This window comes from Macrosteles quadrilineatus, unplaced genomic scaffold (assembly GCF_028750875.1).
Source record: "Macrosteles quadrilineatus isolate MER2022 unplaced genomic scaffold, UCM_ALF_1.0 Scaffold_3__2_contigs__length_128488019, whole genome shotgun sequence".
Lineage (NCBI taxonomy): Eukaryota > Metazoa > Arthropoda > Insecta > Hemiptera > Cicadellidae > Macrosteles > Macrosteles quadrilineatus.
Genome location: NW_026542596.1, coordinates 14,700,556 through 14,719,649, shown reverse-complemented (window position 1 = coordinate 14,719,649; position 19,094 = coordinate 14,700,556). Strand labels below are relative to the sequence as shown.

The following is a 19,094-nucleotide window of genomic DNA, read 5'->3' as shown; positions in this document are numbered from 1 at the left end:
AACGCCACAAACAGAATATTTCTAAATTTACACACTGTATGTAAATGTGTAGATATCATTATCATTATACACTTATTTTCAAGCCAGCAGTTGCTGGCAAATATACTGTATAGAATGTTGTTTATCAAGATATTGCTTAAGATTTGACACGGTCAACTTATAACTAAATAATTGACCACACATGTCACAACGAGCATGTTTTCTTTCATCATTCACTACGCTAAAATAACTCCACAAATAACTATTTTGACTTTTTTGCACAACTCATTTGTAAGAAAAGTAATTACAGTAATCTAAACGACAGTAAATAATAGTAGGCCTAAATAAAGACTTCACCACACGTAAATACTAAAAATTAATATAACTTTTGAAGTCAAAAGAATCAGTGATCTACTATCTTAATCGAGAATCAGCAGGGAACTAATGTGAAAATGTATAAATTAGTGATGGTCGGATCCGGGTATCGGACTACCGGATCCGCCGGATCCGAGCTAGAACCAGCACCCTATCAGATCCAAAAAATTCCGGATCTTGGGCAAGATCCTGTTTTGATGGATCCGATTTTTTCCCGATTTTTTACTAACACAAAGCTGTCTGTATCCATGTACAAGACCGATTTCCCCCCGATTTTTTTACTAACACAAAGCTGTCTGTATCCCTGTACAAGACCAATTTTTTTCCCATTTTTTTATTGACACAAAGCTGTAGCGCAAATATTAATATCAAAAAATTTGTATTGCAAGGCAATGTCTCGGTGTTTGTATCTTGATGCAAAGAATTTATTTGGCGAGGCCATGTCTTAGTGTTTGTATCTTGATGCAAATAACTTATATGGCAAGGCCATGTCTCAGTGTTTGTATCTTGATGCAAATAACTTATATGGCAAGGCCATGTCTCAGTGTTTGTCTCTTGATGCAAATAACTTTTTTCTACCTATCTCAGATTTGAAAATCACATTTAGAAAAACAATCTCCAACCAAACCTCTAATTAGCATTGTAAATTCAATTTGTTGTTAACATTTATTGTTAATAGGACTATGAATGCAGTTCCTTGTGTTTTCTAACTTACATTAACTTACTATAGCTCGGCCGCTTAGAAAACGACCTCCTCCAGCATTGGTTTAGCATTAGCGCGCAGGTCGTTTTCTAAGCGGCCGAACTATACCAGTACATTGCTTGCAAAGCTGTATGACAATGAACAATTAACTATGTTTCAGGTGGTTGAACCGCCTCAGTCCGTACAACAGCAGCTGCCTGATCACCACGAGGAGTTGGCTCCTGCTTACCCTCCCTCCACTCCTGCACCTGAACCCCACACCCCTGCCCCTCCGCACGTAAGTCCTCCCATGTCAGTTCCACCCATGGACCATGGACCTCTATCAGTCATGACTAATGGTCCGATGTCCGTCGGTCCGCCCAGCCTCATGAGTCCCTCCGGTCCTATGTCAGTAGGACCCTCGGGACCCATGAGTGTGGCACCTATGTCTGTTGAACCTCCGATGTCTGTCGCTCCCCCCACTCCTGCCCCTCAAACTCCCTTCCCATTGGACACCAGTATTCCACATCTGGAACAGGTGAGTCAGGGAGTTAAGTGGACGTGGATGTGGCACTAGTGGTCCTCACATAGTGTAACCATCAACATCTGCATGCCAAAGTAGACATCTCTATGGGGCAGAGTAATTTGTTATTGATTTTTGGGACCGGACAGAGGGATACTGCCAACTGTAAATGTTGGCCTATACTATAATATTAGTGAACAAAATTTTGTACTTATCCGGAGGTCACTTATTTTAGAAAGATTTAAGCCAAAACTGCTTTGGCGAAATGTTGCACGTTTTAACGCTGGCGGCAATACGCGGAGTTGGACCAGGGTGGGGATGGGGACGTTGCCACATCGAAGGCCGCGGACTTATACTAGAGACGGCTATGGCTGCGGTCAACGACCTGACCTTGGCCTACTTGGAGGAGATTTTGCGTGCAAAAGTATGACTCATCTGGTATCGTTCGATTCATAACAAAACAATGAAAGTCCTACAAACATATTTACGATAACCCAACCTAACATAACCACTGCAGCGCACTGTATAAGGGTGGCCTCCGGATAATACCAAAATACAAAAAGTTTTAGTAACTACTTTTTCGGTGTTTTTAATACTAACCAGTTAAACATAATAAAGTATGTTATCCTAAAGTTTTCTTGATAGTAGATTTTGTAGTAAAGAAGATTATAAATATCATATTTTTTACGGGTCTTAAACTTAATCCTATTTGTTTTCAAAATGTCAGGTTTTATTTTTTTATCACACATCAGAACTAAGTTAAGTTGTGACAGGGTGTCCAGCCAACGTGGAAACCGTAGATTCACTCGTAAATTTTGATGATGTTTGAATAATTGAATAAAAATCTGCCTGAAATTACCGATTTCCCTTGTTTTGCGTAGTTCAAAATCACGATTGCAGGAAACTATCACTAATAAGGGACATTACCGCATTCGCAATGAAGGTTTTGACAATGTTTTGAATGTTTTGACAACATGTTTATGAATGCTTCAGGGTGTCTACCAACCGGGAAATCCGGGGAAACTGGGAATTGTACTTAAATTTTTACTGGCCATGAAATGTACGGGAATTGTCCTTAAATGCCAGACTATGTCCTTAAATTTTTAATGGGCCATAATTTTATTGATCGCTAGTTGCTGGCTGTTAAATTTCACTTCTTACTTGTACTTTCGGCTTGAAGACTCAATTTGCCGCGGCCAGTGCCTAGTGCCATAAAACTCAAAACTGTTTATGGTTTCATATTAAACATGTAAATAATCTACAGTCTTATTTTGTAAGTTAACCCCTTTTTTATGGACATTTTATCTTTCAATTGACAAAACCACAAGCATTGTTGTTTGCATTAATGTTTTATCACTATGTAGGCCTGCTTGGTTTCAAATTATGTCATTGCATTTTCTGTATCTTTGTCTTATATTGTTGGCTATTCAGGTTTCAATGTTTGTTGTTTCCCATATACTTATTTATTGAGTTGTATGCTTTAAGCAATCAAAATCTTATGAACTACAATGATGATAGTGACTTTGCTGCTATTATAACCTCATTGTTTGTTACTCAGTTTATATAGGCCCTCCTAAATAATTAGGTCTAGGCCTGGGTATTTTGATTCTTGAAAGAGCTGTAAAATATATTAAGAAAATGTAATTGAGCCTAAGATAAACAACTAATGATTGCTATGTGTCGATATTAACTTTGCAAATGAAAATACAATAATCTTACTCTGTGCTTATTGCTTATTAATAGCCGCTTACCATACCTTGATTTTGTACTAAGAATTGAGTAACAATATGCATTAAAGATTTTTTTTCAAAAGTAGTCGAGAACCTAACGTTGTGCCAGGGCGAATCATGCCAAATTAATCGGCCTGGATCGGATAAGCTATGTTATGAAGTTTACATGACTGATGGAGATATTTGTCGCTATCGCAGGAGACAATGATTGCGTTTCTCTATTACACTATAAAAGCTTTACCCAAAGTATAGGTAGGCCTATGTTTGTTTACTTTCAATAAATTTCTATTTTGTAATTTTTAACTCTTATCTATTATTATTTACTTTTCTCTCTGGTACTACAGTGAATAACAAGATTAATACAGTTTGACGAATCAGTAAAATTATTCGGTAGTCCTAATGACACAGACAAAGGTTACGGCAAAGTGTCCTTAAATGTACGGGATTTGTCCATGTATTTTTTATCCAGAATGTAGTAGACACCCTGATGCGTTCACTATTTTTCATTTTCCAGAATTAACTATCAATTATTATTATTTGCAAGTTACAAATAAGAAACTACATGACATTATGGTATTCAATGATCCATGTATTATCAAAAATTAATAATTCATTACTTATTTTGATAATAAAAAGCATTCATTACAGCACGCACCACTTATTGATATATTTTAGGGATGGACGAGATTGGATTTTTAGTTCGAGACGAGACGAGATTTTTTATTTCTCATAAAATTTCGAGACGAGATCGAGACGGGATTTCCCTTCTCATACACAAAGGGAAATGCACGTTCGGAATTTTTACCTGATTTTGTAACATTGTTAGATGACTGTTTAAATACAAAAATAATGATAATAGGCAAGAATATTTACAATCTTTTATTAAAAAACATCAGCATGACATTTTTTTATTAATCACGCCTAAATTATTAAAAATGCCTACGATTAGGAAACATAGTGATATCAGTTAGGATAGAGTTCAACTTATCCTAAAATAAAATAAATCATAAAATAAAATATTAATTTGTATAAAATAGTTACTTGTTTTGACTTTTTTTATAGTAATAAAACATTCCTCACACTGCTAACACTAAACAAAACTTCTAAAATGTTATTAAAATAATATTTACATTTGAAGAATTAATTAAATAAGAACGCCTTCGCAAAGGAAACGCAACTACAACACGCTCCTGTATTGCGGGTATTGCATTGACTTTCTGCAGGCGTTTTTAATTTTTTTTTTTTTTTTTTTTTTTTTTTATTCTCGTCTCGATAAAAATCTCGGCCAAAAAGAAATCTTGTCTCGTGTAACGAGATATAAATTTTCCCGAAAATTTCCCGAAATTTCGAGACTTGACCATCCCTAATATATTTATAGAATCATCAAAGTAACTGTTACTTTATACAAAATAAAATAGGTAGGTACAAAATTGTGTGGCCAGTCAAACTTTATAAACAAACATTTTATTCTATAAAATACAGATGGTAAATGGGGGAGGGTTGGTTTAAAGGAAATAAAATACAAAACAGATTAATTAATTATTTTGATAAACATTAGAAAGGTTATGGGATTGATTGAACTAAAATAACCGCAGGAAAACTTATAAGTAGAAAAGTCGTCAACCACAATCTGTTTAATCAGTACATTGTTAGAGAGAGAGAGAGAGAAAGAGAGATAGCAGATAGGGGCGTTTGATACGGAATCTGAAAAAGTAAACAAACAAGGAACAACGGCAGACGATACTCGTTTACAGCCTTATTGTGTCGCCCACTACATTTGCACACGTGACCACTTTTTGTTTCTTCCGTATCTTTCATCCGTCCCAAAATAGAATTCCTGAAATAGTTTGTTCGTTTGTTGGTATAATCTCCCCTCCCACACAAGGCTTAGAAAGACAACGCGATAGGTGGTAGTTTGTCTCTTTCCTATCTCCTCAAAATTACGATCGATAATCATTGCGTCTTGACTGAGCTGAGGTTCGTGCTTATCAAACCTCGAATGCATGAACAACGTAGAATTCTGATAACATTGTTTTCTATTACAACCCAAATTAAGTGTTTTTTTTTTTTTTTTTAATTTGACTTAGTATTAAAAGCTTGGCTCGAACTTCAAGCTTTTTCAAAATGCCTCGAGCCGAGCCGAATAATGAAAAGCTCGAAGATTCGAGTACTCGCACACCCCTAAAAATAATCACGGATGTTATTGTGATCGCAGGAAATCATCACTGACCTTGCCTCATTTGCAGGAAATCATCGTGGATGTTGCCGTGATTGTTGGAAAACATCACGGATGTTGCCACAAATGTGGGATTCATCATGGATGTTGCCATGATTTCGGTTAACCATCACAGATGTTAATACGACCGTGGGAAATCATCACGAATGTTGACATTATCGCATGAAATACTCATGGATGTTGCTGCGGTTGCGGGAACTCATCAAGGATGTTGCCCGATTGCGGGAATTCAATTAATTAATTATCATCAAATTATCACGTAATTCGCCGAAGGGTATTTGTTTAGTGTACAGTAGGTGTAAAAAGAAGGAAGTTAAGCTTATTTTGAACCACAAGTTTTCTTCTTTAAATTTTGAATTTTGAACCTAGAATTGTCCTTGAATTTTATTTGATGGGACGCTGGACACCCTGTGGGAGTTACTCCTCATTCTTGTTCATTATTCTATTTAACACAAGGGCATGAATTGAACACAGCATTCTCAAGAAAGAAAATAATAGATTGATTGTCATAATTTATTGTAATCACAGCCAAAAAATTTGTTAACATTTTCGACGGTCACAGAGACATAATGACACCATCTTCAAAAATGTCAGGCAAATTGTTATGTTCTGTCATTTACTGACCTGCAGACCCTTGGTAATTGATTGTTTTTCGGCAGGTGAGTTCGCTGCTGGAACAGAGTCTAAACCCCTCTGTAAACCCCCACCCTGACCCACCTGTCACAGATGCTCCCCAGACACCGTTCATGGAGAACATGGGCTACGACCAGGTTTGTACTTGATGATTAGGGTAACATTTGAAACCACTAAAACTGTGGATTTAAAGTCTTAGGCATTTTGCTGACTATATATTTAATGTTCAACTCAAAAGCGAATTCATGCCAACTAGGGAGCTGAAAATGGTTGATCATGCGAGCAGACTTTTTGAAATTTATACTTCACAACAAAACAAAATTTGCTGGGTTGAATAACCCATAGTGCTTAGTGGTTCAGGTTCACTTACAGAGTTAAATGGTTTTATTTAAGTGTGTTGTTATTACTAGGCCTATTTGAAAAAAAATTGAAATGCACCTAATTTCATATTAAATGTTTTGATATATGTTATTTCATACCTAGTATATTGTGACCAAGATACATAAATTAAAATTATCAAGTGGTATTTATTTAAATTAATTTTCTACAAAACATTAAATTAATGTCCTTTGTTATAGAGAACATCTAAACAAGCGAGTTAGGGTAAAAGAAAAATTTGAATAAGTGATTTTGATTTGATTGCATACTTGATTTGTTATTGTTATTGTAATAACGTTTATTGATTTCATCCATGTCACAACCATCAAAACTATATTTATCAATCTTGATGTGCTTACCACCTAAGCGCTTAAGACTTTCCAGTTCATAAATTAAAACTTTACCAATTTCATGCTCACTTCTTGAAAAAAACATTAGGCCTATTTTTTTTCAATTTTTGTTGTTATCTCATTAGACCTGTGTTTCTTCTCTACTGTGATGTCACGTTTTTTGTAAGTACGATTCCTGAATGTTGATAAAAGTTAGCCATCCCATTTTACATTTCCTCCAATGTTAGTTTTGCTTGGAATCAGTTGTTTGTATTTTCCCCCTTTTTGTATATGCCATTTTTTTAATAACCCTTATTTATGAACTTTGAGATGGTTTAAGACGTTATCATTACTCACACACGGAATATACTTTACCCGTATGTATTTTTTCATTCAGTTTTTGTAAACGCTGTATGTTTGTTTGTGCTTCCTGTATTTTTCTTTTTTGATCTGTGTGTCTAAATCCATTGGCATACTATTGTTTTTGTATTGACTACAACTGAGGCTATTTAAGTAATATCGTGATAAAACTTAAAAAATTAACTTAATTAATTTGCACTTGAAAAAATTGCCCTAAAGTTAGATTTTAATTCAAAAGCCTTTCTCAAATAATTGTTACTGGATAGTTACTATAATAGGTTTATAATTATGAAAATTTGAAATTGAAAAGGAAATTATAAAAAGAAGAGAAGGATATTTTGTACCGTCCGGAAGTAAGTGTTGAGTTTAAACTCCTTTGTTAAGTTTTTGTTTCTATTCTAGCACTAGTTATACACATTATCATTGTCAGTTTATTAAAAAACCACATATAGCGTACAAAACATTCCAAAGAATAAGCACAGCAAATTTGATTTTGATAGCACCTATGGGTATTTTTTATCTGTGGTCAAAGTTGTACTATGTGATTTGGGGCGTACACTTACCCCGCTTAAAAGGAGTGACAGTAAAAAACGTGATTCGTTACTTCTTGGAGTGCATTACAAATCTCCAACTCATAAAAACAAAATGTTGCATCATTAATAAAAAAAATACATAACATTTAAAATAGTCGAAGTAGCCTACATGAACCTATAAGCTCATTTAAGTGATACAAAATACAATAAAAGCACATTTATATATATATATAAATTACATTTTCAAGGAGATATTTAGTGAAAATATGACCTGGGAAATGGGCCCGTGCTTCACAACGGGAAGAAGTACTATACTGCCTTAACCAAACATTTGTTAAGTAGTTCCAATTTATAAACAAAGATCTACCAAATCTGAACAAAAAAATATGACTACATTGTAATTTTCCTACTGTTAACATTTAAATATATAACATAATTTTCCTTAATCAATGACACAAATAATAAACCTACTACCATAGATAAAACATAGTCCCTTAGTAGATTTCCCATCCTTATGGAACAGCTGAAGCCAATTTTATTGTTAGTTCTGTCCGGTTTTCTGTAGATGTCGTGTTTTGTTTACAATTTGGTTAGGTATATTATTTTAGGGTTAGTTTCTCATTATTTGTGTCTCACTGTGTGGTTAGTAGAACCTCTTTACCGAACTAATTGGGACCGGGGGTAGTTCGGATGATTGAATAGTTCGTATGATTGAATAGTTCGGATTACAGAACATATTGTTGTTTTTACATAACAATAGCTAGGGAAAAGTGAAAAATGCTTTATAAAGTAAAATACATTGTTTATTTAATACAGTAGTAAACATAGGGAATAAACAGTACTGTACATTACAATTGAAATAATTACAATGCGTATATCAATAAATTCAGTATACAATAAAGAACTACTGTACTGTGTATAGAGTACAGCATTGAGGCGTTCGGATTACAGGGGTTCGGATTAAAGAGGTTCTACTGTATAGCTAGTGGACAAGTTATTGTGCATGATTAGATAGTTTTATTTGGCTAAGCGAGGTTTTCTGAAATAACAATAAACTTATTGTTATTTCAATAATTTAAAACCTTGCTTAGCCAAATAAAACTATCTAATCATAAACAATAACTTGTCCACTAGCTATATAACCAAACAGTGTGACACAAATAATGAGAAACTAACCCTAAAATAATAGAAACAAATTGTAAACAAAACACAACATCTACAGAAAACCGGACAGAACTAACAATAAAATTGGCTTCAGCTGTTCCATAAGGATGGGACTACTAAGGGACTATGTTTTATCCATGCTACTACATAGTTCTGTTGTGTAAATTATTTTATTCAATTTGTTTGGATTAGCTGTCTGAAATTGTAAAATAAAATAAGCATTGCATTGAAATGTCAACACGAAGGTAAACAAAGGTTGTGAATTTTCTCATGCTCCCATGGAGACCAATTAACTTTTGAAAACCTCACCTCAAAACTCTGGATATCCAAGGGGCGTAGCCCGAGAAGAACTCAGGGAAGTGAATAGGCCTATGACATTCCTAGATATGTGGACTATTGGTGTGTTTAATTTTGGCTGTATCGGTTTAGTAATTTAGTCGTGACAGACAAACAGACACCACCTCAATTTTATAATAGTATAGATGGATATTTTTTTCTGTGCACTTTATGGGGTACTGTATGGGTTACTTTTTTAATAAATAATGCTAGTACCCTGTTTAAAATAATGTTAAACAAAAAATTAAATAAACAGTTTACTATGGTATTTATTATTTTACGTATGTATGTAAAAAAGGCTCCCTCCACATCTAAGCCACCCCAGGCCCCCAACTTTGACACTACGCCACTGGATATGAAGTCATTGACCAGAAAACATAAGGCTGAAGATGAGGCTTTTTACTCTATTTTGGTACCAGTTTATGTAGGCTACTAGTCTTGTCATGTTCCTGGTTTCTTTTCTTTCCTTCTAACAATTGGATTAGAAACCTAGCAATGTGTTTTTTTTTTTTTTTTTTTTTGTTTTTTTTTCACGCCAGTGGCATTTTACAAGAGAAGTTACGAGAGATTAAATGTTAAGTGGATGTGCCGGGGATTGAACCTGTCCCTCCTGCACCTAAGTCCGAGACGCTTACCACTAGGCTAGCAACACAACCAAACTACTAGTAAGTAGTAACTGATATAATATTTCACGATATAAATCTATCCGCAGCAGTAAACAAAGAACTGGGTAACTTCTGACTTTATAACAAGTCTATTGTCTATTTAGGAGGCACCGCTTATGGCCAACATGGGCTACGATGAACAACATCCGCCAGCCACCACGCCAGGAGCTGTATCGGAGAAGGGGCAAGCCACACCATGGAACGACGACTACGACAATCCTGTCTCCGTTGGACCTGTGAGTAGTCAAGAAACAAAACAAAAAGTATGAACTTACAGAATGTCCAGCCAACCTGGAAAATGACAATCATACTTGGTTTTTTAATAGGTCCGCAAAACTTATTTTGGATAGTTGCCGTTTGTTCTCTAACCGCGTTTTCCTGCCAAGTAAAAAGATAGTGCTCACGGAATTTAATTATATCAATACAGCCATAATAGGCTACACATATTATAATGCCACATGAAGGAAAAGTACTAAAAAACTCAAGCTCAACTAACAAATCATAAATTCGGATTTTTATGAAAATGGGTCCTAACCCGCGATTATAAATACCTGTCTATTTTTAATCACAAATTGTAGTCAATTCACTATTACCAGTGGTTAATGCATATTGCTTGACAAGTCTTTGATATTTCAGCCTGAAGAGCAGGCTACAGACGAGACATATGAACAATTTGAAGAACGAGTCCTCAACAAAAGAGCTGCTCATATGTACACAGTTGTGAAAGCAAAGTTGATGAACGATGAAAAACTTGTCTTCTCAGACTTGGTCGGCCGCAACAACAAGAAACAGGTAAGTTTGAGCAGGATTTAATTTTTACTTTCTCCCCCTATACTTATATGAAGAAGGTATTTTTATGTCAGTGAGTTTTGGGTGTAAATATTTGATTTGGGGGACCCCGAACCCAAAAAAAGCTATGTCTGTGTTTTTGAAGTGATGTCTGTGTGTGGATTTGTACAGAGCTACAGTATGGTTGAATCCATGGTATCTCCAGGTTTATTTAATTCTTTGTTATTTTGGCTTTAAATGGTGCTTCGTATGATTAAATCCATGGTATCTCCAGGTTTCTTTAAATTTATTTTCCTATTAAAACCCATAAAAAACAGAAATTTAGATTTTTACAAAAACTGCTTGAATAATTCTGATTGAAATTTATTATATTATGGCCCTTTTAACTCTTAACAGAATGGTGCAATCCACATAGCTGTACAAATTACAGTTCAAAAGTCATTGCAGCTTTTGTGATTTTCCCCATAAAATATAGCTACTCCCACCATTCACCCATGTTTGTCTAAAGCACGGGTCACACTAGGCAGGCATCAGCGGCGAACTGAAAGAAGCCGCTACTGTCAGTTTAATGTGACCACAAAATTCGCAGCTGACACTGCCAGCCAGTGAGCATTTGTCAGCAGCTGCTGAAGTAGCGGCGACTAGATGTCACGTTACCACTCACACTCGCTGACGCCAGCGAGCAGCATAGTCTGACCACCTCTAGAAGCATGCCAGCGGCAACCAAAGATATTTTCCAACTTGGTTTTACCCGAAAGCTCTTGTCTACATTTTTTTTAAATTAGATGTTTAACTCGTTCTAGCAATTCTTGGAATGTATGTTGTGACATTCGTAAAACATTTTTATATGTTTCTGATTCCTCTTCTTTTAATTTTTGCGACCAGCTTGCAGAAGTTCCTAACTCTTCCTTTTTTTTGTATCCAAGGCCGAGTCCACTAACGCCTCTTCTCGTGGTTAAGCATTTTTAAATAATGTTCTTTCTCTTTCACACACGTCCTCAAAAATTGATTAAGTGTAGGTTTATGAGGACCCAAGCACGAAATGGCAACCAGAACTGAACTTTTATGTGGTCGGGGAAGCAGGTTGTTATTGATTTCTTAAATTTATTCCAAAAATATGGGACGTTTCTTCAAATAAGTAGGAACGTCAAAACATTGTCATGCTGAATTAACAAATATTTATTTTTGAACTGTCTTGTAAAGTAGTTGATATTTGTTTTTTTTTAGGTTGCACAGAAGTTCTACTCCCTCTTAGTCCTGAAGAAGTTCCAAGTTCTAGAACTGGACCAGAAAGGTTCTTACGAGGAAATAGAGATCACTAGAGGGACAAGTTTTAACAACCCAACACTATAAAAAGACCAATCTTGTCTCCTATTTAGATGTAAATGGAGTATTTTTATATCGGTTTTTACCTATGAATTGAGAAAATATTTTATATTTCTAATTCATCAAAATGACTACACGTGTTGTAATTTTATAGTCACCAAATTCTGTTCATAGGGAAAACCTGTTAGCTACAAATGTATATAATAGTCTTAGTCGGTGTGTCACTCTGTATATAAGTGTATATCTTACTTGTTGCCCTGTTAAGAACTGTGCTCTCAAAATGCACAATTGAGTAATCGTAAACAAGTTTTTAAATAGATAAGTTACCAGTTGTTGTGTATTCGTGGTCAGAGTATGAAACCTGACAAAAAACAATTTAAGTGATGTTACATTAGATTATCAACACCAGAGTTAAGCATTGGTGACGGAATTTCCAAACTAGTTTCATCTTGCAGTCAAACCTAATAGCAACCTTATTCACAGGATTAAATTACTTATAATTCGTCAAATTATTTACATTCATCATTTACTTTACTTTGTTAGGTTGGCAGTCATCTTATGTTATCCGTAGTTTTTACTGTACAATTTTTACTATTTATGCTCTTTAATCCTTAGGCCTACATGTAGGTTAACTTTTCTTTAAGACTTCAAGGTACTTACAGAATCTGGTTTGAAAACAATGTTTTTAATTTTTGCTGTGGGACAGTTTAAGTAGTTTGCAACTAAACCCTGATTTTCATATCTGTAAGCATTTTTAATTTCTTACCCAGGAATTAAAAAACTGTCTGAAACACGAGGTATTTCTATGCTGACCTATGTTAAGTTTTTTTGTTAAGAGTGAGTAAAAAACTTGATGGAATTTTAAAATGTATCCCTAAATTTTTTAATCGCAAAATTTACATTTTTACCAAAGAATATATATTTGTCTTATATACAAGATATTTTATGCTGATCTTTGTGGTAATTTTTTTTTTTTTTTTTAAAGAGGTTGGCGGCCTCTTTTAACCTTGCACTTGCCCGTCCACATAGACTACAGATGGGTAAGATGTATCTGGCATTTGTTTGCTCACATGTTCTACATGTGAACGTCACTATGCTTGCCACTGTAGCATGTATACTGCATAATGTACAGTGAAACGATATTTTGTTAAGGAAAGAGAGAGAAAATAATGAACTATTCACAAATTCTAATTCAATTAAATTTAATCCTAACAAACATTTGCAATACATTAGCAGAAGTTCAGCTATGAATATGTGTCATGTCAATACAGTGTATGCATTACAAATAATGTTCATACAGAAGCAAATTAATATACAGTAAAATGTTAATAATCCGGATTATTTTTGTAAATATAATTGAGTTAAGGTTAATCACACTTAATTACACCCAATTAATCCGGATTAATTGGGACCAGACCCCATCCGAATTGTCAAATTATCCTGATTATCAAAATTACCTTAACACGTTGGCTACCGATCACCACATATATGCGACGCTGCAGTCATTGCCATGGCACGAATTATACATTTTAATATTACACATAGAGATAAATTAGATTTTAATGGCTGGAGGAGGAGGGTTACACGCTTTTTTTGCTTTATTTCGCTTTAAAATTGGCATATTGTGTTCAGCAATAACATGACATAAAAAAAAATTAAATCAATAAAAAAATTAAGTTCTGATTCCCACAACTAAAAAAAATCCATGTTTCAGCGTACACAATTTTCACTTCATTAACAGTACACGCAGACCGCGGGTCAGTGATAACAGCAAAGAAAAAATCAGTTTTGCCAACTATCATAGGACGTCACTAATAATCATATCTGAGACCAAGTGACACATATATGTGACCGACATCCCTGTAGACCACTGCAGAAAATTCAGGACCTTCAAATAGACCGTTATGAAGATATAAGCTTTTAATAACATTGGACACTGAATCAAATATGCGACGTCAGTCTATTTTAATGTGACCAGCTGTCATACGTGTCACTGGTCCATATGAATGAAAAATGAGTACTATTGCAGTAGTGTAGTGTACGTGTTAAAAAAAGGGCCAGCATGCACTATTAGAGATCAAAACTTTGTTTTAAGATTATTAGCAATTTTATGTTTAAGCAATGTATCTTATTCAATTCAAAGGAACATGTGTAGGCTACAGTAAAAACATGAGACACTAGACATTTGAGCTAAACAAATTGTTTGTTGATTTTTCAACGATGGTATTGGTATTGGTTCATTTTTTTGCAGCAGACAGTTCAAAATTGTATTTCTTGCTAGAGATAAATCCTGTTAATTGACGATTTAGAGTTTTTACATCCGAATTATTGACTTTCTAGTTTCTACTGTACTGTTGTCAATGTTCAACAAAAGCTTTTATTCCACAAGTCTCTGAAAGCATTCAAATCTATAAACATGACAATCTACTGTGTTCTACAGGAATGCAACATTAGGTACCTTGTTTAACATCCTTGTATCATCAGCAAACTGAAAGGAGGGTGGTTTACACGTCAAGTATCCCTGACAACTAATTGCTTGGTAAGGTCCCCAACAATCCTTAAAAAATATATTTTTAATTGAAGATTCTGTATACACAGGTTTGCAACATATAGAACAAGTTATCTTTTACTTTTAACATTCAGAATGTAAAGACAGACAACGTTTTAAATGTTTGATTGTATTTCCTTGTATCTTTATTGTATCTTTAATTTAATTAATCTAGGGGTGTGCTAGCCAGATTTCTAATTAAGCTGAGCTCGAGTCAAGCTTTTGAAAAAAAAACTCAAAACTTAAACTTTTTGGAGTTAAACTTTGTATATGTTCAATATTGCTTGATGTTATTTTGTCATAATCCTTATTTTTAAAATACATTTTGAATCTTCAACAACTTGACGTCAATTGTTACAACATAATTTTAGATTATTCCATTGCTGCAGACACTTTTTGCCATCGTATAGTAAAAGCTTGCCTTGGATTGATTTCCTATCTTGGTGCTTGCTGATCACACAAGTTTATAGGCTCGGCTCGAGTCGCTTGCACATCTTCACATTAATTATTTATTTATTTATTAGATTTACTCTTACACTAAACATTGTGTTGTCTACGCCAATGGCATTTTTTTAATTTAGGTTTTGTTTTCGGAACGGTCTAAACCTTGGTCTTGTTACGATCTAACGTTGACCTGTTTGTTGGATAGCATCATTAATTCATAGCCCAATGACAAAAAAAGGCATCTGGGTTTGGAAACAATCTCTTTCAGAACCTGAAGATTTGAAAGCGAGCACTATAACCACTCGGCTACCCAGACAATTTTCAAACCATTACACAGCTGTTGCTCATTATGTACTTTAATTTAAATTTCTACCCAATTGCAAAATAACTTTTTTACTTAACTTTAAAAAAATCACCATCGAAAAATGTATTTGCATTGTAGAATTTCAATGCTTAAAATTCTGTTTTATTTTATTCAGGAATCTTGCATTCTTAAAAGTATTTGTTATTTTTTGTGTTAACACTAAATCATGTTTTTATTCTATTTCTTAAGCTACTCTTTAATGAAAATTTCCTTTTAAGTTCAATACACTTTTGTTCCACTTGTATTCATTGACAGTTTTTGAGAATATAGGACAAAAAACAATCAAAAGAAAAACTCAAATTAAAAACATGCAATCGACAGAAATTGTGTTTCAGAAAGGGGTGTTTTGAAATATGATTTGTGTGAATAGTTAATTTTGGTATCACATGTGTTCTGTAAGTTAGTTGTCATGGATACCAGATGTGTTTTGTGGAAAGCTATGTTGTTGTTTTGTATTGAGTAAAACTTTGTACCTAAAACACCTTTCTCTTTATCATTCTACATAATTTAAGTCCATTTACAACAGGGTGAGGAGGGGGAGGGTATGTAAAGTTGTTACTCCAAGATTATCTTGATTTTGATTTTGAATGGGGTTATAATATATGTTACAATTAGTGTCACATTCCAATCCTAATTACCGGTATGATTTTGATTTTGACTTTTCTAATTAAATTTTTCAAATAAATTATGAGGACTGAAATTAGGTTTCTGTCCTTAATGCTTCCTGGTCTAAAATTTACGAAACCTTCCCTGGAACGGAACGCCCGAACTGTACAAACGATACCGAGTGAAATCAACGGTGTTCATGGTCTAATGGGTAGCTTACTACTTGACTAGTAAGCATGAGGTATCGGGTTCGAATCCCACCAGTCACACTAACTTTTTTGTCTAAGATTTTGCTTAGCATGCAATTAGGCCTACTTCTTAACTCTACATCTTTTGTAAGAATTTGAGGCATTTATCATTTTATTTTATGAACAGAATTATTTTTAGTTATTAGTAAACCTTCATTCGATTTTTATCTCATATCTCTTTTAAATTATCAGCAAGTTAGGTTAGGTTATGGCAGTTTAAATTTTATAATTATAAAATTTATTTTATAATTTTTGTCTACGTGAGGGGCTCTCCCACAATCACCCACTCCTTCACAGAAGCGGTTCTCTTTGATTTCGGACCAGGTCCCCCAACGATTTCTGACCAGATCCCTGAGACGGTTTTGGTCCTCCAGGGAAGGTCTCGTTAAAATTTTGGATTCCGGATGTTAATTCTCACTGTTGGTCGACCTGTAAGTTGTATGGTGCACAGTCTGACTGTGTCTCATCTAGTATTTAATAATGATTTATACAATTGGTGTTATTTTTAATTTCATACTAAAAAACTGTGTTTCTTCAACAACTAGTTGTGTGTTTTTTTGTTTGTATTGTACAAAAATAGTCAGGGTAACAAGTAACTGTAAATAGTATAAATTAGTTATTGTGTACACTTTCAAGTTGCACTAAAGTATAGGTAGAAAGTAGCCATCTATTGTTGGTTTTTTTATATCTACATACTTTAGATTTGTTGTGTTATAGATTTAATACCTGTTTAACTTGTTAGACCAAATCTGTTCAAATTACTGTTTTTACGCTTTCGTAGCTGGAAACGTTAATTTGTTATAAAGAATATTGTAAATATGTGTTAAACAGCACTGTTATTTTATTTAAGCTTTTAGTGAACACATATTTTTGTGATAATGAATAATTTACATGCAATTAAATTTTCTAAACAGGTTTTCGGTTTCAATTATTAGATGAATTGGTTTGTTCAATTAGATAAGTTGGTTTCCTTTGAAACATTTCTGGATTTCACATTGATTTTTTTTCACAACTATTATTTGACATTAGTTGAATCTTTGTTTAATAATAAACTAATGGATACCTTAAAACTGTAAAAAAGTTTCTTGTTATTAACTTGTAATTTTATCTAGTCTTTTTTGAGCAAGCTTTCAGTATAAGAGCAAACTCACTTGGTCATATTATAATGGAGTATTATTTAATTTAATTTTCCAAAGATATTTTTTTAGGCGCAAAAACCTTAATCCCAAAATTAATGGCAAAAGATTTTATATGTATATTAAGTAAAGAAAATTTAATACTGTGAAAATAATATAAAATAAAGTTTTATGTTGATAATTGACTATGTTGTAAAATTATTATTTCTTTACCTTTTTACTTTACAGTATTTGTTGTTTATTATCAACACTTAATTCTAACTATCACTGGTATCAGCTTTGCAGTAATCTACAGGGTGATTTGTACTTAGTGTGACAAAATTTTTTTGGTGTAAGTACAAAGTAAATGAAGTGTGATGATGCATATCAAATGTTCCAAGTCTCAAAATTAGCGTCCCAAAAAATTATTTTATGTTTTTCAAAAATAACCATGCTTTTAAACTTAATACAGCGATTTCTCAATTACCTGTATATGGATTTGAGTAGATAATATCATTTTCGTGTTCTACATTAAATTTTGAACAAGAATAATGGAAAATGACGGAGGATCAGTTTTAAAAACTCCATTGTAAATAGATTCAAAGATAAAAATTAAGATATTTGATAAAAACTTAAAAAACAATGGTCTATTGCATTTTTCACACCCTGTATACAAGAAAGTGTCGGAATATGTTAAAAACTGCGCCATTTTATAAGCTTTCCAACGATATGCTACACTATTGAGGTTTATGTCTGCTTATGTACGCTTTAATGGTTTGAAGACTACAAAGCATGGTGTCTTTAACATTTAAAACATAGAAAGTCGGCATGTATTAAGCAAAAGTTTTATTTTTGTTTCAGCTTGAACAGTAAAAACAGTAAAAAAGTTCCCTGTTTTCTGGTATTCAAACCACTAAAACAAACAAAAAAATATCTAAACCTCAATAGTGTAGCATATGGTTGGAAAGCTTATAAAATCCGCAAAACCCCCAGGATTCACCAGCAATCCCCTCCAAAATAGCTATGTGAATGTGATCCCGCAAACAAACGCTCGTACAAAGCGGGGATTTACTCAAGGGAGGTACAGAAGAGGATTCGATGACGTCAGCTGTCAGAAAAAAAGTTGTTGACGTAATCGATTGAGCGATCTGTTGAAGGTGGAATATCGTACTCGTACTAAGTTTATCACTATCGTATCGTTTCGACTTTCGTTATTGTATGGCTGTCGGCTGCCGTTTGTTATTATTGTTTATGTTTATGTGCTTTCCTCATCACTCTCCTCCTTCACTTCAACTAAGTTACTAAGTTTAAGTTTACTATTTATTTATAGGCCTACATACAGTTTAAAGTTAAAGGTAAGTAATTATTCCTAATTAACTTTTGAGGTATTAATAATTAGGCTTAAGTTATGGCTATTTTTAATTTGTATTATGGACCACATGATAGTCCAAACCCAGAAAAACCTAATCTTAACCTGATTTGCTTAGTTAATATAGGCATAGGCTAGTCATTGATTTGTGTTTGTAAAAGTCAGGCCCAGAGTAGGATGACCAGGTTGTTTCAGAATAAAAACAGGACATTCAAACAAATCTCGGCCTCCCCGTAACTTACAACACACACCTGAGTGTCTAATTAAATTACACAGAGGGTCTCTTATTTGCTACTTTTGTTGAGGTAGAAATCAAGTACGTTTAGGCCCTTTTATCAACCTGTTTTTAAGCTTTTAGACCA

The 19,094-nt window shown here is 33.9% G+C and overlaps 1 protein-coding gene across 1 annotated transcript in view; it reads left to right on the top strand.

The window, feature by feature from the left end:
- Window positions 1-17,569, top strand: part of LOC128988532 (double-strand-break repair protein rad21 homolog) — a 39,962-nt gene extending 22,393 nt beyond the window's left edge. Inside the window, exons 10-14 of the mRNA XM_054409907.1 lie at window positions 1,218-1,574; window positions 6,185-6,295; window positions 10,028-10,159; window positions 10,560-10,715; window positions 11,940-17,569. Of these exons, the coding sequence (XP_054265882.1) occupies window positions 1,218-1,574; window positions 6,185-6,295; window positions 10,028-10,159; window positions 10,560-10,715; window positions 11,940-12,065 (882 nt within the window). The 3' untranslated portion in view covers window positions 12,066-17,569. The remainder of the gene's footprint in view (window positions 1-1,217; window positions 1,575-6,184; window positions 6,296-10,027; window positions 10,160-10,559; window positions 10,716-11,939) is intronic.
- Window positions 17,570-19,094: the final 1,525 nt, after the last annotated feature.